The sequence below is a fragment of the Ranitomeya imitator genome, chromosome 7 (assembly GCF_032444005.1).
Source record: "Ranitomeya imitator isolate aRanImi1 chromosome 7, aRanImi1.pri, whole genome shotgun sequence".
Lineage (NCBI taxonomy): Eukaryota > Metazoa > Chordata > Amphibia > Anura > Dendrobatidae > Ranitomeya > Ranitomeya imitator.
Window position 1 is genome coordinate 6,490,157 of NC_091288.1, and position 25,019 is coordinate 6,515,175.

General features: G+C 49.3%; 1 protein-coding gene across 2 annotated transcripts in view; it reads right to left on the minus strand.

Annotated features, from left to right (window-relative positions):
- PDIA5 (protein disulfide isomerase family A member 5) overlaps nucleotides 1-11,520 on the minus strand; it is a 60,555-nt gene extending 49,035 nt beyond the window's left edge. The window contains exon 1 of one of the 2 annotated variants that reach the window (XM_069732615.1): nucleotides 11,403-11,520. In XM_069732615.1, the coding sequence (XP_069588716.1) occupies nucleotides 11,403-11,480 (78 nt within the window). In that variant the 5' untranslated portion in view covers nucleotides 11,481-11,520. The remainder of the gene's footprint in view (nucleotides 1-11,402) is intronic. The other variant, XM_069732616.1, reaches the window with a different exon arrangement.
- Between the last annotated feature and the right edge of the window lie 13,499 nt (nucleotides 11,521-25,019).

The window sequence follows — 25,019 nt, forward strand, 5'->3', positions numbered from 1 at the left end:
ATCAGTACTGGAGCGTTATAAGAGGCTGATATCAGTCACATATGGTGTAATGTCTGGGGGTTATATCAGTACTGGAGCGTTATAAGAGGCTGATATCAGTCACATATGGTGTAATGTCTGGAGGTTATATCAGTACTGGAGCGTTATAAGAGGGGCTGATATCAGTCACATATGGTGTAATGTCTGGGGGTTATATCAGTACTGGAGCGTTATAAGAGGCTGATATCAGTCACATATGGTGTAATGTCTGGGGGTTATATCAGTACTGGAGCGTTATAAGAGGGGCTGATATCAGTCACATATGGTGTAATATCTGGAGGTTATATCAGTACTGGAGCGTTATAAGAGGCTGATATCAGTCACATATGGTGTAATGTCTGGGGTTATATCAGTACTGGAGCGTTATAAGAGGGGCTGATATCAGTCACATATGGTGTAATATCTGGAGGTTATATCAGTACTGGAGCGTTATAAGAGGCTGATATCAGTCACATATGGTGTAATGTCTGGGGGTTATATCAGTACTGGAGCGTTATAAGAGGGGCTGATATCAGTCACATATGATGTAATGTCTGGGGTTATATCAGTACTGGAGCGTTATAAGAGGGGCTGATATCAGTCACATATGGTGTAATGTCTGGGGGTTATATCAGTACTGGAGCGTTATAAGAGGGGCTGATATCAGTCACATATGGTGTAATGTCTGGGGATTATATCAGTACTGTAGCGTTATAAGAGGGGCTGATATCAGTCACATATGATGTAATGTCTGGGGGTTATATCAGTACTGGAGCATTATAAGAGGCTGATATCAGTCACATATGGTGTAATATCTGGAGGTTATATCAGTACTGGAGCGTTATAAGAGGGGCTGATATCAGTCACATATGGTGTAATGTCTGGGGGTTATATCAGTACTGGAGCGTTATAAGAGGGGCTGATATCAGTCACATATGATGTAATGTCTGGGGTTATATCAGTACTGGAGCGTTATAAGAGGGGCTGATATCAGTCACATATGGTGTAATGTCTGGGGGTTATATCAGTACTGGAGCGTTATAAGAGGCTGATATCAGTCACATATGGTGTAATGTCTGGGGTTATATCAGTACTGGAGCGTTATAAGAGGCTGATATCAGTCACATATGGTGTAATGTCTGGGGTTATATCAGTACTGGAGCGTTATAAGAGGGGCTGATATCAGTCACATATGGTGTAATGTCTGGGGGTTATATCAGTACTGGAGCGTTATAAGAGAGGCTAATATCAGTCACATATGGTGTAATTTCAAAAACCTGACCGGCACATCCAAACAGACTAAGTGTGAACAGGTGCTGAACCTAGAGTCGCCAACTCTTATATAGTTAAGTAAATAAGGCAGCACACTGCAGCGCTAGAACATGCAAACTTGAAATACGAAGGCAAGTGTAGGACCTGGTATAAGAGAGATGCCGTAAAGGGGCTACCAGGTACACATAAAATTGGCCATTTTTATGCACTAAACGCTCTCATTTTTCATATTTCTAGTGCAGTAATGCAGTTCAAATTTCGTATTTCAAGTTTGCATGTTTTAGCGCTGCAGTGTGCTGCCTTATTTACTTAACTATATACGAGATGGCGACTCTGGGTTCAGCACCTGTTCACACTTAGTCTATGTCTGGATGTGCCGGTCAGGTTTTTGAAATGTATTCTCTAGCCTTCTGATCGTGCACTCCGCCTCCTAGCTTCAGGTGTTTTAATTACAGCAGGTCCAGTACCCCTCCACAGAGAGAGAGAATTTTAGTCTAGTAAGAGGTTTCACATGTACCCATTCAGATGGAGACGTTTATTCTCAGCGAGGTAAGGCAAGCTTAGGACCTGGTATAAGAAAGATGCCGTAAAGGGGCTACCAGGTACACATAAAATTGGCCATTTTTATGCGCTAAACGCTCTCATTTGACATATGGTGTAATGTCTGGGGTTATATCAGTACTGGAGCATTATAAGAGGCTGATATCAGTCACATATGGTGTAATGTCTGGAGGTTATATCAGTACTGGAGCGTTATAAGAGGGGCTGATATCAGTCACATATGGTGTAATGTCTGGGGTTATATCAGTACTGGAGCGTTATAAGAGGGGCTGATATCAGTCACATATGGTGTAATGTCTGGGGTTATATCAGTACTGGAGCGTTATAAGAGGGGCTGATATCAGTCACATATGGTGTAATGTCTGGGGTTATATCAGTACTGGAGCGTTATAAGAGGCTGATATCAGTCACATATGATGTAATGTCTGGAGGTTATATCAGTACTGGAGCGTTATAAGAGGCTGATATCAGTCACATATGGTGTAATAACAGGGGGATATCGGGGACTTATGTGTGCACTATTAGGTATTATTAGTCGCCGGTTATCAGGAGAGTTGGGTGTTGTCGGACGGGAGGTAAAGTGCTTTGGGTGTGAAGAGATTGTTTAACCCTTGATTTGCTGACAGTGACAGACGCCAAGAGCCAATCAGGGAGGGACACGAGGTGTGAAGCTTCGGCCTCGGCATTGTTCTCTGTTTGCTTCACATTCCCCATTGTCTCCTCTGCTTGCTGTCATGGAATGGGAACAGTGACTGACAACGTGTGGAGGAGGGGTACGAGGCCATGACCAGAAATCGCTGCGTATTAATCAGCGTCAGTTCTAGAAATCCCGCGTCCACTATGTATGGGCGCCGGCCGATCACCGGCGGACGCAGACATGAATCGCGTCTTTCCCCATAGACTTGAATTAATAAGGAAAATCTGTGCGTGTAAAAAATGTAAATGTGTGTCCACTAATTAGCACAAAAGGTGCAGAAATGGTGCGGACATTCAGCAGCGTCAAGACCACAGCAGATCCTGACAGTGAGCACGCACCCGGATACTGCTCAGCTCTGCAGTTTGCTACAATGTGTCGGTGCAGGTAGGAGATCAGCAGGGAACATGGAGGATTGTGCGATACTCTGCAGTTTGCTACAATGTATCGGTGCAGCTAGGAGATCAGCAGGGAACATGGAGGATTGTGCGATACTCTGCAGTTTGCTACAATGTGTCGGTGCAGGTAGGAGATCAGCAGGGAACATGGAGGATTGTGCGATTTCTGCAGTCTCATCTGTGTGAGCGGGACGCGGCAGGGAGCAGATCTCGGCCGCTGGATGATCATAAAAACGCTTCCATTCTAGGCGCCGTTCACAGGTCGCCATTCCGCATCAGGAAAGGAATCAACAGAAAAGACGAATAGAAAGAAAGGCGCCTGCTCTGCGTCTCAGAGACACTCCTGACTTCTGCATACAAATCCTGATAAAAACCGCGCTGTGTGAATGAAGCCGGGCGCAGATCTGGAGCAGAATGACGTGTTGGTGTCGGGTCCGCCGCCGGCAGAGGAGCTGACAGTCTAAGCGCCGGCCGTGTGCAGGTGCCGGGCGTGGCGCCTGATGCCGACAGACCAGATTCTGGCTGCGCACGTTTCACTACTCCGGTTCCAGAATCAATATTAGTCCCAGGAGGTCAGATCCTTCAGATCCGGCTCCCAGCAGCCGCACAGACTGTCAGGCTGTAACACCACAGGGCCGGCTCCATGCCAGTGTTTGGGGGCATTCTGTATGCCACCCAGCCGGCGCCCCTGAGCCTCACACCACTATCAGCTGTGAGTACGGGGGGCACACGGGCGGTCTGTGCCAAGCTGAGGGCACCTCCTTAGCCCTGCCAGTTACTCTCATAACCCGTCCCAGACCTGGCACCTGCCCCACACGATCCCGATAATCATCTGATATCACGTACCCAGAGGAATGACGGATGTGACTGGCACCAACAAAGACGCCAGTGTGGGCTCATATCTGCAGGTGCCCATCTCTGACCCGCAGATGCCCATTATTGGCTCAAAATCCCACGAGTTACTTAATCCCTCATCTTAGTTATCAGTGATGCAGACTAGTATCAATAGGGGGCGCCACAGCCACCTGCACCACAGTGACTACAATGGGGCCAGATCAGAAGCCTCTGCTGCCCCGGGCATTACAGGCAGCGGCACCGGGCTCTGTGCCAGCGGGCTCTGTGCCAGCGGGCTCTGTGCCACGTACACCAACATCAATCACGGCCAATGGGACGGCCCGCCACGCTGCGACGTCCGAAATTTACTGCTTTCACTTATTAATTAGCGACAATCCGAAAACCTGCACAGAACTAATACTTCTCACAGCTGAGCATTTGTTACAATGTATCCAATGGAGGCAAAACCTCTCACACAATCATCTTGCGCCCCAGACTGATACATAGTAATAAGCTATCTGGTTAAAGGTGACTGGAGGATAAGACACGATGTAACAGCAGAATAGTGCGTGCAGCTCTGGGTGTGACTGGAGGATAAAACACAATGTAACAGCAGAATAGTGACCGCAGCTCTGGAGAATAGGACACAATGTAACAGCAAAATAGTGAGTGCAGCTCTGGAGGTGACTGGAGGATAAGACATGATGTAACAGCAGAATAATGAGTGCAGCTCTGGAGGTGACTGGAGGATAAGACATGATGTAACAGCAGAATAATGAGTGCAGCTCTGGAGGAGACTGGAGGATAAGACATGAGGTAACAGCAGAATAGTGACTGCAGCTCTGGAGGTGACTGGAGGATAAGACATGATGTAACAGCAGAATAATGAGTGCAGCTCTGGAGGTGACTGGAGGATAAGACATGATGTAACAGCAGAATAATGAGTGCAGCTCTGGAGGTGACTGGAGGATAAGACATGATGTAACAGCAGAATAATGAGTGCAGCTCTGGAGGTGACTGAAGGATAAGACACGATGTAACAGCAGAATAATGAGTGCAGCTCTGGAGGTGACTGGAGGATAAGACATGATGTAACAGCAGAATAGTGACTGCAGCTCTGGAGGTGACTGGAGGATAAGACACGAGGTAACAGCAGAATAGTGAGTGCAGCTCTGGAGGTGACTGGAGGATAAGACACGAGGTAACAGCAGAATAGTGAGTGCAGCTCTGGAGGAGACTGGAGGATAAGACATGAGGTAACAGCAGAATAGTGACTGCAGCTCTGGAGGTGACTGGAGGATAAGACATGATGTAACAGCAGAATAATGAGTGCAGCTCTGGAGGAGACTGGAGGATAAGACACGATGTAACAGCAGAATAGTGACTGCAGCTCTGGAGGTGACTGGAGGATAAGACATGATGTAACAGCAGAATAATGAGTGCAGCTCTGGAGGTGACTGGAGGATAAGACATGATGTAACAGCAGAATAATGAGTGCAGCTCTGGAGGTGACTGGAGGATAAGACACGATGTAACAGCAGAATAATGAGTGCAGCTCTGGATGTGACTGAAGGATAAGACACGAGGTAACAGCAGAATAATGAGTGCAGCTCTGGAGGTGACTGGAGGATAAGACATGATGTAACAGCAGAATAGTGACTGCAGCTCTGGATGTGACTGAAGGATAAGACACGAGGTAAGAGCAGAATAGTGAGTGCAGCTCTGGAGGTGACTGGAGGATAAGACATGATGTAACAGCAGAATAATGAGTGCAGCTCTGGAGGTGACTGGAGGATAAGACATGATGTAACAGCAGAATAATGAGTGCAGCTCTGGAGGTGACTGGAGGATAAGACATGATGTAACAGCAGAATAATGAGTGCAGCTCTGGAGGTGACTGAAGGATAAGACACGATGTAACAGCAGAATAATGAGTGCAGCTCTGGAGGTGACTGGAGGATAAGACATGATGTAACAGCAGAATAGTGACTGCAGCTCTGGAGGTGACTGGAGGATAAGACACGAGGTAACAGCAGAATAGTGAGTGCAGCTCTGGAGGAGACTGGAGGATAAGACATGAGGTAACAGCAGAATAGTGACTGCAGCTCTGGAGGTGACTGGAGGATAAGACATGATGTAACAGCAGAATAATGAGTGCAGCTCTGGAGGAGACTGGAGGATAAGACACGATGTAACAGCAGAATAGTGACTGCAGCTCTGGAGGTGACTGGAGGATAAGACATGATGTAACAGCAGAATAATGAGTGCAGCTCTGGAGGTGACTGGAGGATAAGACATGATGTAACAGCAGAATAATGAGTGCAGCTCTGGAGGTGACTGGAGGATAAGACACGATGTAACAGCAGAATAATGAGTGCAGCTCTGGATGTGACTGAAGGATAAGACACGAGGTAACAGCAGAATAATGAGTGCAGCTCTGGAGGTGACTGGAGGATAAGACATGATGTAACAGCAGAATAGTGACTGCAGCTCTGGATGTGACTGAAGGATAAGACACGAGGTAAGAGCAGAATAGTGAGTGCAGCTCTGGAGGTGACTGGAGGACATGACTATCATGGGGATTTCAGTACTGTGTGATGTGACCTGCCCCGGGTGTCACCTCCAAGACTTCGGCATCTGCGGCGGACACTTCCTGAGCCCTTTTCTGGGGGGCTTCTCTATAGCCCCTGGATCGGTTGGGGGAGGGGATGCACCAGCTCACAGTGGTCTTCTTGGGTCTGCCATAAAGTGTCACCTCTGTGACAAGACATCAGAAGCTACTGAACCGGGGGATGAGGCCGGAAAACCTTACAATAACTGGGAATTGCTCCTCTGTGCTGATTCTCCGAAGAAAGCTTCCAAAAAGAGCGGGGGAGGCGCTCACCGCACCTCTCCGCAGCAGGACCTCTGCTTGCTGTCAAACAACTGAGCACTTACTGACATCCTGGGGACCCAGAGCCGGGTGTGTTACAGATGTGCCGCATTAGCAGCACAGGACGGTGTGCATCCCACACTGTAACAAACCCTGAGCTGTGAGAAGTCTGTGCAGAGTGGAACAGGCTAGAGATGAGAAAAAGGTGCGCAGACATTTCCAGCAGCCGCATGAGGAGTCCGCGGCCTTCTCTCAGCTGCCGGCCTCCGCGGCGCCTCTTCTGGACACACGGGTCACACCGCAGCCGTCCTGCACCGGGGGGACACATGTACACACAGGTCACACCGCAGCCGTCCTGCACCGGGGGACATATGTACACACAGGTCACACCGCAGCCGTCCTGCACCGGGGGGACACATGTACACACAGGTCACACCGCAGCCGTCCTGCACCGGGGGACACATGTACACACGGGTCACACCGCAGCCGTCCTGCACCGGGGGGACACATGTACACACGGGTCACACCGCAGCCGTCCTGCACCGGGGGGACACATGTACACACAGGTCACACCGCAGCCGTCCTGCACCGGGGGACACATGTACACACAGGTCACACCGCAGCCGTCCTGCACCGGGGGACACATGTACACACGGGTCACACCGCAGCCGTCCTGCACCGGGGGGACACATGTACACACGGGTCACACCACAGCCGTCCTGCACCGGGGGGACACATGTACACACAGGTCACACCGCAGCCGTCCTGCACCGGGGGACACATGTACACACAGGTCACACCGCAGCCGTCCTGCACCGGGGGACACATGTACACACGGGTCACACCGCAGCCGTCCTGCACCGGGGGGACACATGTACACACAGGTCACACCGCAGCCGTCCTGCACCGGGGGACACATGTACACACAGGTCACACCGCAGCCGTCCTGCACCGGGGGACACATGTACACACGGGTCACACCGCAGCCGTCCTGCACCGGGGGACACATGTACACACGGGTCACACCGCAGCCGTCCTGCACCGGGGGACACATGTACACACAGGTCACACCGCAGCCGTCCTGCACCGGGGGACACATGTACACACAGGTCACACCGCAGCCGTCCTGCACCGGGGGACACATGTACACACAGGTCACACCGCAGCCGTCCTGCACCGGGGGACACATGTACACACGGGTCACACCGCAGCCGTCCTGCACCGGGGGACATATGTACACACAGGTCACACCGCAGCCGTCCTGCACCGGGGGGACATATGTACACAGGTCTCACCGCAGCCGTCCTGCACCGGGGGGACATATGTACACAGGTCACACCGCAGCCGTCCTGCACCGGGGGACACATGTACACACAGGTCACACCGCAGCCGTCCTGCACCGGGGGACACATGTACACACAGGTCACACCGCAGCCGTCCTGCACCGGGGGACACATGTACACACAGGTCACACCGCAGCCGTCCTGCACCGGGGGACACATGTACACACGGGTCACACCGCAGCCGTCCTGCACCGGGGGGGACACATGTACACACGGGTCACACCGCAGCCGTCCTGCACCGGGGGGACATATGTACACAGGTCACACCGCAGCCGTCCTGCACCGGGGGGACATATGTACACAGGTCACACCGCAGCCGTCCTGCACCGGGGGGACATATGTACACACAGGTCACACCGCAGCCGTCCTGCACCGGGGGGACACATGTACACACAGGTCACACCGCAGCCGTCCTGCACCGGGGGACATATGTACACACGGGTCACACCGCAGCCGTCCTGCACCGGGGGGACACATGTACACACAGGTCACACCGCAGCCGTCCTGCACCGGGGGACATATGTACACACAGGTCACACCGCAGCCGTCCTGCACCGGGGGGACACATGTACACACGGGTCACACCGCAGCCATCCTGCACCGGGGGGACACATGTACACACGGGTCACACCGCAGCCGTCCTGCACCGGGGGACACATGTACACACGGGTCACACCGCAGCCGTCCTGCACCGGGGGGACACATGTACACACGGGTCACACCGCAGCCATCCTGCACCGGGGGGACACATGTACACACGGGTCACACCGCAGCCGTCCTGCACCGGGGGACACATGTACACACGGGTCACACCGCAGCCGTCCTGCACCGGGGGACACATGTACACACAGGTCACACCGCAGCCGTCCTGCACCGGGGGGACACATGTACACACGGGTCACATCGCAGCCATCCTGCACCGGGGAACACATGTACACACGGGTCACACCGCAGCCGTCCTGCACCGGGGGGACACATGTACACACAGGTCACACCGCAGCCGTCCTGCACCGGGGGACATATGTACACACGGGTCACACCGCAGCCATCCTGCACCGGGGGGCACATGTACACACGGGTCACACCGCAGCCATCCTGCACCGGGGGACACATGTACACACGGGTCACACCGCAGCCGTCCTGCACCGGGGCACATATGTACACACAGGTCACACCGCAGCCGTCCTGCACCGGGGGACACATGTACACGGGTCACACCGCAGCCATCCTGCACCGGGGGACATATGTACACGGGTCACACCGCAGCCGTCCTGCACCGGGGCACATATGTACACACGGGTCACACCGCAGCCGTCCTGCACCGGGGGACATATGTACACGGGTCACACCGCAGCCGTCCTGCGCCGGGGCACATATGTACACACGGGTCACACCGCAGCCGTCCTGCACCGGGGGGACATATGTACACGGGTCACACCGCAGCCGTCCTGCACCGGGGGGACACATGTACACACGGGTCACACCGCAGCCGTCCTGCACCGGGGGACATATGTACACACGGGTCAAACCGCAGCCGTCCTGCACCGGGGGACATATGTACACACGGGTCACACCGCAGCCGTCCTGCACCGGGGGACACATGTACACACGGGTCACACCGCAGCCGTCCTGCACCGGGGGACATATGTACACACGGGTCACACCGCAGCCGTCCTGCACCGGGGGACATATGTACACACGGGTCACACCGCAGCCGTCCTGCACCGGGGGACATATGTACACACGGGTCACACCGCAGCCATCCTGCACCGGGGGACATATGTACACGGGCCACACCGCAGTCACATACAGGATTTCCTTGTTAGTCCTGAGTGAACTGGAAATTCCCCCCCAGCCACATTGGGCAGATTCCAGGGTCACAGCAGGGGGGGGGGGGGGGGGGGGATTACCAGAGGGCAGGGATGGGACTCACCACACTGTACACTGGATAGATTGGGATATATATATACATATACACACATACATACACACACCACCTCGGGGGTCTCCTGGTGTACAGTGGGCTCTCCATACACCAGGTCGGGGGTCTCCCTGCATACAGTGGGCTCTCCATACACCAGGTCGGGGGTCTCCATACACCAGGTCGGGGGTCTCTCTGTATACAGTGGGCTCTCCATACACCAGGTCAGGGGTTTCCCTGTATACAGTAGGCTCTCCATACACCAGGTCGGGGGTCTCCATACACCAGGTCGGGGGTCTCCCTGTATACAGTGGGGTCTCCATACACCAGGTCGGGGGTCTCCCTATATACAGTGGGCTCTCCATACACCAGGTCGGGGGTCTCCATACACCAGGTCGGGGGTCTCCCTATATACAGTAGCCTCTCCATACACCAGGTCAGGGGTCTCCCTATATACAGTAGCCTCTCCATACACCAGGTCGGGGGTCTCCCTATATACAGTAGCCTCTCCATACACCAGGTCGGGGGTCTCCATACACCAGGTCGGGGGTCTCCATACACCAGGTCGGGGGTCTCCCTGTATACAGTGGGCTCTCCATACACCAGGTCGGGGGTCTCCCTATATACAGTAGCCTCTCCATACACCAGGTCGGGGGTCTCCATACACCAGGTCGGGAGTCTCCCTATATACAGTAGCCTCTCCATACACCAGGTCGGGGGTCTCCCTATATACAGTAGCCTCTCCATACACCAGGTCGGGGGTCTCCATACACCAGGTCGGGGGTCTCCATACACCAGGTCGGGGGTCTCCCTGTATACAGTAGGCTCTCCATACACCAGGTCGGGGGTCTCCATACACCAGGTCGGGAGTCTCCCTATATACAGTAGGCTCTCCATACACCAGGTCGGGGGTCTCCATACACCAGGTCGGGGGTCTCCATACACCAGGTCGGGGGTCTCCCTGTATACAGTGGGCTCTCCATACACCAGGTCGGGGGTCTCCCTGTATACAGTGGGCTCTCCATACACCAGGTCGAGGGTCTCCATACACCAGGTCGGGGGGTCTCCCTGTATACAGTAGCCTCTCCATACACCAGGTCGGGGGTCTCCATACACCAGGTCGGGGGGTCTCCCTGTATACAGTAGCCTCTCCATACACCAGGTCGGGGGTCTCCCTATATACAGTAGCCTCTCCATACACCAGGTCGGGGGTCTCCCTGTATACAGTGGGCTCTCCATACACCAGGTCGGGGGTCTCCATACACCAGGTCGGGGGTCTCCCTGTATACAGTGGGCTCTCCATACACCAGGTCGGGGGTCTCCATACACCAGGTCGGGGGTCTCCCTGTATACAGTGGGGTCTCCATACACCAGGTCGGGGGTCTCAGGAGTTAGGGGCCACTCTGGGAGATTCCTGTGCACAAGTTTCGGGTCTCCCCCCTCAGTCTGGCATTGTCCCACCAGGCCCCCGGGGCCCCCGGTTACTCACCAGGACGTGCAGCAGCCTCATCAGCCTCATCCTCCTCATCCTCCTCATCCCCCCGCAGAGCCCGGCTGGAGCCATCATGTGACTGCCACGTCTATCAGCGCAGGCGCACTAAACCGCCGCGGAGGATGCCGGGACGTGTAGTTCATCCTGCAGAGGGACAGGTGATGATGAGCGACCTGTATGTGCGGGACTACAACTCCCAGCATGCTCTTGCGTCCTAAGGCTGACGGATTCATGGGCATTCTGGGACTTATAGTTCTACCATAACCCAATGATCAGACACCGGGGAAGTTTTGCCTCATTTTATCACAGAAAGTCACCCATTGTTCTGGGAATTATGCGGTTAATACGTTTTGACCACGTGCGGTTTCCGTGCGTCTGCAGAGCAATGAGCGCACGACGCCTGTTAAGCTGTGTGCACACGTTGCGTTTTTTTCGCGTTTTTTTCCCGATAAAACCGAAAAAAAAACGCATCCAATAAGCATCCCATCATTTAGAATGAATTCTGCATGTTTTGTGCACATGATGCGTTTTTTTCCGCAAAAATAACGCATTGTGGTAAAAACTGCAGCATGTTCATTAATTTTGGGGGGGGGGGGGGAGGGGGGGGTTTGCGGACTTCCCACCACAAAATGCATTGGGAAGTGTCCAGAAAAAAACGGGGCAAAAATGCATGCGGTTTTCTTGCAGAAAATGTCCGTTTTTTTCTCAGGGATTTTCTGCAAGAAATCCTGGACGTGTGCACCTAGCCTTATAACGGTTTCCCGTCTCTTGTGTCCGCTTATAACGCTCTGTGCCGGTGGCGTCTCCGCTCCATAAACTGCACAGAACCATCCCGTGTGCACACGGCCCTACAGTCCGCCCTGCGGTTACCGTGCAGGTACAAGTCTGCGCCCGGCCGACATTACTGTATTGTGAACAAGCTGCAGATGAAATGTGGACGTTCTGAGAGGGATAAACTTACAGATGACACATTGACTTTTTGGCAAAAATAAAAATCTCATCAAAAAATCTCATCTTTTACATTTTCAAAATTACGAAAAGGAAAATGGTAACATAGTAACATAGTAACATAGTTAGTAAGGCCGAAAAAAAGACATTTGTCCATCCAGTTCAGCCTATATTCCATTATAATAAATACCCAGATCTACGTCCTTCTACAGAACCTAATAATTGTATGATACAATATTGTTCTGCTCCAGGAAGACATCCAGGCCTCTCTTGAACCCCTCGACTGAGTTCGCCATCACCACCTCCTCAGGCAAGCAATTCCAGATTCTCACTGCCCTAACAGTAAAGAATCCTCTTCTATGTTGGTGGAAAAACCTTCTCCTCCAGACGCAAAGAATGCCCCCTTGTGCCCGTCACCTTCCTTGGTATAAACAGATCCTCAGCGAGATATTTGTATTGTCCCCTTATAAACTTATACATGGTTATTAGATCGCCCCTCAGTCGTCTTTTTTCTAGACTAAATAATCCTAATTTCGCTAATCTATCTGGGTATTGTAGTTCTCCCATCCCCTTTATTAATTTTGTTGCCCTCCTTTGTACTCTCTCTAGTTCCATTATATCCTTCCTGAGCACCGGTGCCCAAAACTGGACACAGTACTCCATGTGCGGTCTAACTAGGGATTTGTACAGAGGCAGTATAATGCTCTCATCATGTGTATCCAGACCTCTTTTAATGCACCCCATGATCCTGTTTGCCTTGGCAGCTGCTGCCTGGCACTGGCTGCTCCAGGTAAGTTTATCATTAACTAGGATCCCCAAGTCCTTCTCCCTGTCAGATTTACCCAGTGGTTTCCCGTTCAGTGTGTAATGGTGATATTGATTCCCTCTTCCCATGTGTATAACCTTACATTTATCATTGTTAAACCTCATCTGCCACCTTTCAGCCCAAGTTTCCAACTTATCCAGATCCATCTGTAGCAGAATACTATCTTCTCTTGTATTAACTGCTTTACATAGTTTTGTATCATCTGCAAATATCGATATTTTACTGTGTAAACCTTCTACCAGATCATTAATGAATATGTTGAAGAGAACAGGTCCCAATACTGACCCCTGCGGTACCCCACTGGTCACAGCGACCCAGTTAGAGACTATACCATTTATAACCACCCTCTGCTTTCTATCACTAAGCCAGTTACTAACCCATTTACACACATTTTCCCCCAGACCAAGCATTCTCATTTTGTGTACCAACCTCTTGTGCGGCACGGTATCAAACGCTTTGGAAAAATCGAGATATACCACGTCCAATGACTCACCGTGGTCCAGTCTATAGCTTACCTCTTCATAAAAACTGATTAGATTGGTTTGACAGGAGCGATTTCTCATAAACCCATGCTGATATGGAGTTAAACAGTTATTCTCATTGAGATAATCCAGAATAACATCCCTCAGAAACCCTTCAAATATTTTACCAACAATAGAGGTTAGACTTACTGGCCTATAATTTCCAGGTTCACTTTTAGAGCCCTTTTTGAATATTGGCACCACATTTGCTATGCGCCAGTCCTGTGGAACAGACCCGGTCGCTATAGAGTCACTAAAAATAAGAAATAATGGTTTATCTATTACATTACTTAGTTCTCTTAGTACTCGTGGGTGTATGCCATCCGGACCCGGAGATTTATCTATTTTAATCTTATTTAGCCGGTTTCGCACCTCTTCTTGGGTTAGATTGGTGACCCTTAATATAGGGTTTTCATTGTTTCTTGGGATTTCACCTAGCATTTCATTTTCCACCGTGAATACCGTGGAGAAGAAGGTGTTTAATATGTTAGCTTTTTCCTCGTCATCTACAACCATTCTTTCCTCACTATTTTTTAAGGGGCCTACATTTTCAGTTTTTATTCTTTTACTATTGATATAGTTGAAGAACAGTTTGGGATTAGTTTTACTCTCCTTAGCAATGTGCTTCTCTGTTTCCTTTTTGGCAGCTTTAATTAGTTTTTTAGATAAAGTATTTTTCTCCCTATAGTTTTTTAGAGCTTCAATGGTGCCATCCTGCTTTAGTAGTGCAAATGCTTTCTTTTTACTGTTAATTGCCTGTCTTACTTCTTTGTTTAGCCACATTGGGTTTTTCCTATTTCTAGTCCTTTTATTCCCACAAGGTATAAACCGCTTACACTGCCTATTTAGGATGTTCTTAAACATTTCCCATTTATTATCTGTATTCTTATTTCTGAGGATATTGTCCCAGTCTACCAGATTAAGGGCATCTCTAAGCTGGTCAAACTTTGCCTTCCTAAAGTTCAGTGTTTTTGTGACTCCCTGACAAGTCCCCCTAGTGAAAGACAGGTGAAACTGTACAATATTGTGGTCGCTATTTCCTAGATGCCCGACCACCTGCAGATTTGTTATTCTGTCAGGTCTATTAGATAGTATTAGGTCTAAAAGTGCTGCTCCTCTGGTTGTATTCTGCACCAATTGTGAAAGATAATTTTTCTTGGTTATTAGCAGAAACCTGTTGCCTTTATGGGTTTCACAGGTTTCTGTTTCCCAGTTAATATCCGGGTAGTTAAAGTCCCCCATAACCAGGACCTCATTATGGGTTGCAGCTTCATCTATCTGCTTTAGAAGTAGACTTTCCATGCTTTCTGTTATATTTGGGGGTTTGTAACAGACCCCAATGAGAATTTTGTTACCATTTTTCCCTCCATGAATTTCGACCCATATGGACTCGACATCCTCATTCCCTTCGCTAATATCCTCCCTTAAAGTGGACTTTAGACAAGACTTTACATAGAGACAAACCCCTCCTCCTCTCCGATTTTTACGATCCTTTCTAAACAGACTGTAACCCTGTAAGTTAACTGCCCAGTCATAGCTTTCATCTAACCATGTCTCGGTTATTCCCACTATGTCAAAGTTACCTGTAGATATTTCTGCTTCTAGTTCTTCCATCTTGTTTGTCAGGCTTCTGGCGTTTGCGAGCATGCAGTTTAGAGGATTTTGTTTTGTTCCAATCTCCTCACTGTGGATTGTTTTAGAAATGTTCTTACCTCCCTTCTGAGTATGTTTTCCTGGGTCGTCTTTGTTCGAGTCTAATGTTTTTCTTCCCGTCCCCTCTTCTTCTAGTTTAACGCCGTCCTGATGAGTGTAGCGAGTCTTCTGGCGAATGTGTGTTTCCCAGGTTTGTTGAGGTGTAGTCCGTCTCTGGCGAGGAGTCCATCATACCAGTTAGATGCATAAGTTTGGGCACCTTGGAGATTTGGTGTCAGACCCTAATTATCCTGTTAGAGTTAGGCTCTGTGCACACGTTGCGGATTTTGCTGCGTATCCGCAGCAGTTTTCCATGCGTTGTACAGAACCATGTAAACCTATGGAAAACAAAATCCGCAGTGCACATGCTGCAGAAAAAAAAACGCAGCATTGTTTATTCTGCAGCATGTCAATTCTTTGTACGCATTCGACAGCGGTTTACACCTGCTCCATAATAGGAATCCGCAGGTGTAAAACCGCAGGTGGAATCCACACAAAAACCGCAGCATATCCGCGGTAAATCCGCAGTGCGGTTTATCTGTGGATTTTGCAAAAACAGTGCGGAAAAATCTGCACACCAATCCACAACGTGTACACGTAGCCTTATAGCTCGTTCACCATCATCGTTAGGAAAGGCCGGGTGATGCGAATTTCCAGCTTTATAAAAACCCAGCCTCCTCTAACCTTGTGCCAAAAACCAGCAGCCACGGGTTCTTCTGCTGCCGAGCACTCGGAAAATGGTGGAGGCCACAAAGCAAGAGAAGGCTGTAAGAAGATAGCAAAGCATTTTCAAGTTGTCCTTTTCCCATTTCCAAATGTAATTATTAAATGGCCGTTACCAGGAGCAGTGGAGGTCAAGATAAGGTCTGGAAGATCAAGCAAAATTTCAGTGAGAGCTGCTCATAGGATTGCTAGGGAGGAAATCCGAACCCCCTCCCCTGTCTGACTGCGAAAGACCTTCATAAAGATTTATCAGACTCTGGAGTTGTTTTATAATTGTACCAGTGGAGGGCACCACCTTAAATATACATCACAAGTCAGAAGGTCCTGAATCCCCCTCAACAAGTAAACAAGCACCAAAAGATTAGTAGAAAAAAGACATGTTGTAAAGGAGATCAACAGGACAAACTGTAACTAATTATCAAAACATGTTTATTAATGAACAGTCTAATAAGCAAACAACACAATTAAAAACAATTAAAAGCACAAAGAGTGCCCGTAATAACGGGAACCACAAGACATAGCCCACAGACAAAGATACTTAAATATATTGGCACCTGAGAGAGCTGAAATACATAGCAGGGCGTATCCAGAAAAAGAAATGATCACGAAGGTAAATGTATCATATCACAATCATTTAAATAAATATTACAATAAAGTAACACTGGAAAGCACCTTCTCTACTGAAGAACAGACTGTGACCATATAGACAAATAAACACATCCAAACACCCAGCTATAGACCTATAGTGGTCCAAATACCATGATCACCGCAGGTTGAATATAATAGCCCAACCTAGGAAATAGTCTTATTGGGAGGGTATTTTGTATGGACATACCAATTGAATGAGAAAAAATTGTAGCTCTAATACAGATTTTCTTGGACAAGCAAAGGATCTGACAAGGCGGTTCAAACAGAGGGGCTATCCACAAAGAGTAATTTCTAAAGCATTCCAACATGCTCGCGGTCAGGATAGATCCCGTCTCCTGGAGAAAAAGGTACGTGAACCTCTCCGGACTGTACCCTTGATTACCACCTTTAATAATCAGTGGTCTGACATCAGAGGAATCCTATCAAGGAACTGGGATATCCTCATGAGCGACAAGAAAATTATACCATTTATTTCTGAAACCCCCAACTTAGTTGCCAGGAGGGGAAAAAATCTAAAAGACGATTTATGCCACAGCCATTATCATAGGCCTGCTGGGAGGTTGAACCGTGGTTTTAGGGTCTTGGGCTCTTACCCCTGTGGCAGCTGTAACATATGCCAATTTATAATAGCTAGTGACGTCTGTTCTGCCTCTTGTTTGCCTTTCCAGGTACGCCCCAGGGAGTACTTCAACTGTCGTTCACGAAATCTAGTATACGCTATTCTTTGTGGTTGCCCTAAGATATACGTGGGTCAGACTTCGCAAGAACTTAGAAGAAGGATGCAACAACATCTGTCCAACATTGCTACGGCCTCAAGAGATCAGAAAAGAAACAAGACTTTGTCCTCTGTGGCGGCTCACTATTTGGAAGAACATCAGGGGCACCCTGTGGGCTTTAAGGTTATGGGCCTGGAGAGCGTATCCACCAACATCAGAGGCGGAAACATCACAAATGCCCTCCTTCGTTGTGAGTCCAAATGGATTTATAAACTTCAGAGCTGTACTCCTAAATGAGGACCTGTTATTTACAGGATTCTACAAACAGCTATGATACCTTGTTTAGAATCTGTATGACATTGTCTGTATCTTTGGTTTTGGTCTATTTGTACTGTCTGGACTGTTTTGGCTCTGTAGTAGGTTAGGACGGTTGTATCCTCCCACATATTGGTATGTTTTCTATTTCATTAACTCCGTATCACTGTCGGATGTTATTGGTATCTTGCATCCTTCGTCCGTTTGGTTAATGGGTGGGCCCCAATACCATCTCTGTTTGACTGATCCATGGGGTTATCATAGGACTTCACAAACATCTGTAATAACTTCATTTGATGTTGTATGATATTGTTTGTATTCTTGGGCTTGATCTATCTGTGTTAACAGGACTATTTTGGCACCTGAGTAGGGTAGGATGTTTATATATGTATCTTTACACACATCCATATGACACATCCACGCCCCCGGAAGAAGCTGGATTGCGAAACGCGCGTTGGGGTGAGGTGGGACGCTGGGTCAGCCACAGGTAGCTATTGTTACTGTTTCTTTTCATTTTATCTGGATCCACTGTATGTATGCTTAGGCAGCTAAAGTGTGACAGAACAAGTCTATATACAGCACTATTTTCTACTATGTGGCACTGTATGCTTTTAGCCTATTATATTTATGTGACCTCCCACCTTCAGTTTTGGTGCTTGTGCACTATGGCACGGGATATATTGTCCATGAATAAAGCCTTATTTTAAACTTAAGTTCTGGATCTCTTCAATTTATTCGGCTGACTGATTGTCAGTCCGAAAAGTGTTTGATATCTATTAGGAAGTGCCAGTGATATAAATGGGACAATGGTGATTTAATTTACAGTACAATGTAGATCAATGAGAAAAAAAAATGCTGTGCACACTTTGCGGAAAATCCGCTGCGGAAATGCTGCGGCTTAAAAGACGTAGCATGTCCCTTCTTTTTTGTGAATCTGCAGCGTTTTTGTACCCATTCCATTATAGAAAACCGCAAGGGTAAAAACCGCAGCAAATCCGCAAGAAAACCGCAGCAAAAACGCACAAAAAACCGTTGCGGAACCGCACAAAAATATGCAGGTGCATTTTCTGCCAGGAGAGGCAGAATCCGCACCAGAAATTCCTAAGCCTAATCCGCAACGTGTGCACAGAGCCAAAAACATTTCGCCAACCATTAAGCATGGGGGGGAGATCATTCAGGCTTTGGCGTTGTGTTGTAGTCAATGGCACGGGGAACATTTCACGAGTAGAGAGAAGAATGGATTCAATGAAATTTCCACAAATTCTTGATGCAAACATAAAACAATCTGTAAAAAAAGCTGAAGGTGAAAAGAGGAAGAGAGGATGGCTGCTACAAATGGAGAATGATCCTAAACACACGTCACAATCCACAATAGAAAACCTGAAAAGACACAAAATGAAGGTTTTACAAAGGCCCTCACAGTCCCTCGATCTGAGCATCATTGAAAATCTGTGGCGAGACCTCAAAATAACAGAGGAAGCAAGACGACCCAGGAATATGACAGATCAGGAGGAATTCTCCAAGGAAGAATGGAGGAAAATGCCTCAAACAAGAACTGAAAGACTCTTGTCTGGCTACAAAAAGCGTTTAATTGTTGTGATAGAAACTTTTGCATAGACCCATTTTTCATTTTGTAATTTTTAAAATGGAAAAGATTAAAATATAGATACATATTTGTTATCTAAATTGCAAAGCAAAATGTGTCATCTGTAACTTTATCACTTTTAGATCGTTTCATCTTCAACCTGCTCAACTGTTCACAATAACAGTAATTCGGACCAGGGGTGCACAGACTTTTATATGTCACGACTTTAAGTGTTTTTTTCACGCAACTTTGGAGCAGAATTCTCCTGAGTAAACACTGTGTGCACAAACCAGAGGTGTATCTAGGGTTTCTGGCACCCGGGGCAAGAATTCATTTTGTCGCCCCTAAACAAAAGACATATGCGATTTGCACACTTAGTCCTGTACCCACGAGCCGCTCTCCCCAATGCTCTCAATATTCAGTGAAAAACTGAGAGAAGCAGAAAAGAAGCTCGTTGTCACGCACGCACGCACAAACACACATATTGTGTACAGTATAATGGCCACATCTAGTTACTACTACACACACGGCTGAGCTCCGTACACCTTGTATACATGCGGCTCCGCTCCATACACCTCATACACACGCGGCTCCGCTCCATACACCTCGTACACACGCGGCTCTGCTCCGTACACCTCGTACACACGCGGCTCCGCTCCATACACCTCGTAAACACGCAGCTCCGCTTCATACACCTCATAGACCCACACGACTCCGCTCCATACACCTTGCACACACGGCTCCACTCCGTACACACCCAGCTCTGCTTCATACACCTCGTACACACACAGCTCCGCTCCATACACCTCGTACACACACGGCTCCGCTCCATACAACTTGCACACACACGGCTCCGCTCCATACACCTTGCACACACACGGCTCCGCTCCATACAACTTGCACACACCTGGTTCTGCTCCATACACCTCATACACACACGGCTCCGCTCCATACACCTCGTACACCCCCAGTTCTGCTCCATACACCTCGTACACACCCAGCTCTGCTCCATACACCTTGCACACACGGATTCTGCTCCGTACACCTCATACACACACGGCTCCGCTCCATACACCTTGCACACACGGATTCTGCTCCGTACACCTCATACACACACGGCTCCGCTCCATACACCTTGCACACACACGGCTCCGCTCCATACAACTTGCACACACACGGCTCCGCTCCATACACCTTGCACACACACGGCTCCGCTCCATACAACTTGCACACACCTGGTTCTGCTCCATACACCTCATACACACACGGCTCCGCTCCATACACCTCGTACACCCCCAGTGCTGCTCCATACACCTCGTACACACCCAGCTCTGCTCCATACACCTTGCACACACGGATTCTGCTCCGTACACCTCATACACACACGGCTCCGCTCCATACACCTTGCACACACGGATTCTGCTCCGTACACCTCATACACACACGGCTCCGCTCCATACACCTTGCACACACGGATTCTGCTCCGTACACCTCATACACACACGGCTCCGCTCCATACACCTTGCACACACGGATTCTGCTCCGTACACCTCATACACACACGGCTCCGCTCCATACACCTCGTACACCCCCAGTTCTGCTCCATACACCTCGTACACACACGGCTTCTGCTCTGTACACCTCATACACACGGCACTGCTACATTGACACAAACCACTCCTGACCCCACACAAAAGCTTAATAATAATAATAATTTTTATTTATATAGCGCCAACATATTCCGCAGCGCTTTACAAATTATAAGCTTACCCTCGTCCAGCACCATGACAGCCCTTCATCATGTGACTCCTGACTCCTCCCCTCCTGTGACCTCATCACAGGTCCTGTGCGCACAGAGCAGCGGCAGCAACAGCTGTGGTGTGCGGCTCTCTGCGGTGGAGGGGCTCTGCTGTGGGGTAGTTACGTCGCTGGGATTCGACGCACGGCACTTTCTCTGAGCCGGCTGTCAATTTGACAGCAGGCTCAGAGAACGGGACTATCTCAGTGTGGGGGCGGCAGAATGCCGCCGATGAGGAGCCTCCTTGGACCGCCGCATCATCATGCGGCCTGCTGGCGCCCCCCTGTTGGCTGCGCCCGGGGCACATGCCCCGGCTGCCGCCCCCTGGATACGCCACTGGCACAAACTATTATAGAGCGTTACTGCAATATTCAAAAAATGGGGGAAAGAAGTGTGAAATGCACGGTCATATTCCCATGATCCAGCACAGGCTGAGTGACGTCACCGCCGGTCCCTGAACCTCCGCTCTCAGCAGCTCATTCACCAGTGCTTCTCAGCTGGGGCAGTCGCACCTTGGCACCGTCCTGGTTGAATACTGTATATCCCCCAGATATGGATTACTGCGTGGGACACAACGACGCACAGGTCTGGTATATTGCTGGTTTCTTATTTTACTTTTATTACAGGAGATCGAGGGCGTCGGGGAATTAGGAGTGGCAGTAAGTGTGGTTTAATTCAGAACATTAAAGGAGTCTGTGTCTTTAATTCAATGAAAGGATTTTTTACTGTGTCTGTGTTTTCTCAAAGGGAACCTGTCACCCCGTTTTTTCAATATGAGGTAAAAATAGCGTTAAATAGGGCCTGAGCTGTGCTCCACAATATTGCTTTTATTGTCCCGTTTCCCCACCTTTGCTGCCAAATACCTTAGTAAAGTCGCCGTTTTCGCCTGTCAATGACGCTGGTCTGGTCAAATGGGCGTGGTTAAATCACTGTTTCTCCCCCGCTCCTCGTCATGTCTGACGTAAACTCGATCTGTGAATCGCACAGATCGCGCTCTTTTTTCGCAGTTGCGCAGTGCATTCAGCTTTTGCGCCTGCGCATTATGCTTTGCCCAACTGTGGGCCTAGCATACAGCACATCACCGCGCATGCACCGCACACAATGGGAATAAACCCGCAGGGATCCCGGCGATCGTTACACTTTAAAGGGGTTTGTCCAATATCGAAAAATAATTTTGAGGGGAACCTGACAGCGGCTTCATGATGCACAAAATACTGCAGGTATCAGGCCGACCCCCGAGTGACAGATCTCTCCCTGTGTGCCTGTATAGGGAGAGGCATGTCAGTCAGTGTCAGCGGGCCGGGAGAAACCGCCTGGGCCGGTCACTGGCTGCAGCGGTCCTGTGACTTCTGAAGAGGGCAGGCATTGCTTCCAGAGCCAGCGCAGACCTCTGGAGCGGCCGCTGCGGGGTCCGTGGTGATGCCGGTAAGCGCAGCCACACCTCAAAGATGTCCAGCAGTATATTACCTGTGTGATACTGTCTGCTGAGCCGTGTATCTAATCCTATCCTGTGTGATACTGTCTGCTGAGCCGTGTATCTAATCCTCTCCTGTGTGATACCGTCTGCTGAGCCGTGTATCTAATCCTCTCCTGTGTGATACTGTCTGCTGAGTTGTGTATCTAATCCTATCCTGTGTGTTCCTGACTGCTGAGCCGTGTATCTAATCCTCTCCTGTGTGATACTGTGTGCTGAGCCGTGTATCTAATCCTCTCCTGTGTGATACTGTCTGCTGAGCTGTGTATCTAATCCTCTCCTGTGTGATACTGTCTGCTGAGTTGTGTATCTAATCCTATCCTGTGTGATCCTGACTGCTGAGCCGTGTATCTAATCCTCTACTGTGTGATACTGTGTGCTGAGTCGTGTATCTAATCCTCTCCTGTGTGATACTGTCTGCTGAGCCGTGTATCTAATCCTATCCTGTGTGATACTGTCTGCTGAGTTGTGTATCTAATCCCATCCTGTGTGATACTGTCTGCTGAGCCGTGTATCTAATCCTATCCTGTGTGATCCTGACTGCTGAGCGTGTATCTAATCCTCTACTGTGTGATACTGTGTGCTGAGCTGTGTATCTAATCCTATCCTGTGTGATACTGTCTGCTGAGTTGTGTACCTAATCCTCTCCTGTGTGATACTGTCTGCTGAGTTGTGTACCTAATCCTATCCTGTGTGATACTGTCTGCTGAGTTGTGTATCTAATCCTATCCTGTGTGATACTCTCTGCTGAGCTGTGTATCTAATCCTCTACTGTGTGATACTGTGTGCTGAGCCGTGTATTTAATCCTCTCCTGTGTGATACTGTCTGCTGAGCTGTGTATCTAATCCTCTCCTGTGTGATACTCTCTGCTGAGCCGTGTATCTAATCCTCTCCTGTGTGATACTCTCTGCTGAGCTGTGTATCTAATCCTATCCTGTGTGATACTGTCTGCTGAGCCGTGTATCTAATCCTCTACTGTGTGATACTGTCTGCTGAGCCGTGTATCTAATCCTCTCCTGTGTGATACTGTCTGCTGAGCCGTGTATCTAATCCTATCCTGTGTGATACTGTCTGCTGAGCCGTGTATCTAATCCTATCCTGTGTGATACTGTCTGCTGAGCCATGTATCTAATCCTATCCTGTGTGATACTGTCTGCTGAGTTGTGTATCTAATCCTCTCCTGTGTGATACTGTCTGCTGAGTTGTGTACCTAATCCTCTCCTGTGTGATACTGTCTGCTGAGCCATGTATCTAATCCTATCCTGTGTGATACTGTCTGCTGAGTTGTGTATCTAATCCTATCCTGTGTGATACTGTGTGCTGAGCCGTGTATCTAATCCTATCCTGTGTGATACTGTGTGCTGAGCCGTGTATCTAATCCTATCCTGTGTGATACTGTCTGCTGAGCCGTATATCTAATCCTATCCTGTGTGATACTGTCTGCTGAGCCGTGTATCTAATCCTCTCCTGTGTGATACTGTCTGCTGAGCCGTGTATCTAATCCTATCCTGTGTGATACTGTCTGCTGAGTTGTGTACCTAATCCTCTCCTGTGTGATACTATCTGCTGAGCCGTGTATCTAATCCTATCCTGTGTGATACTGTCTGCTGAGTTGTGTACCTAATCCTCTCCTGTGTGATACTATCTGCTGAGCCGTGTATCTAATCCTATCCTGTGTGATACTGTCTGCTGAGTTGTGTACCTAATCCTCTCCTGTGTGATACTATCTGCTGAGCCGTGTATCTAATCCTCTCCTGTGTGATACCTCCACATGCAAACAGTGTCACAGCTCTTGCCTCAGTAAATGAGTGGATTGTGGTTATGATGGTGGAGGTGGTGATGATGATGGCGGTGATGATGATGATGATGGTGGTGGTTATGATGGTGGAGGTGGTGATGATGATGGTGGAGGTGATGATGATGATGGTGGTGATGATGATGGTGATGGTGGCGGTGATGATGATGGTGGAGGTGGTGATGATGATGGTGGAGGTGGTGTAACGGGGTTTACCAAGCTGGGGTACCTCTTTCAGTACCACCCCGCGTTTCAGGAGGTCCACTCTGCTTCGGTTGGAGTCTGAATGAAGGACGCTGGCTGGAATTGCTTGGTTACATGGTCGCATATAAAAGATCACTGCTTCTCCACGTATTTCCAGTCTGACAACACTTTACTCACAGGACACAGAATATATCACACAGATACAGAGGGCAGGCCAATAGAAAAGCGGCAGGCCAGACATACATTACAATAGCCGCAGGTGGCCGGAGCCTGCCGATATTTACTGTGGGAATTACAAAGGTGGGGGGAGGACAAAAGGGGAATATCGTGTCCCCTCTGCCCAGGGCGCAGCCTGTGGGCTGATGCAT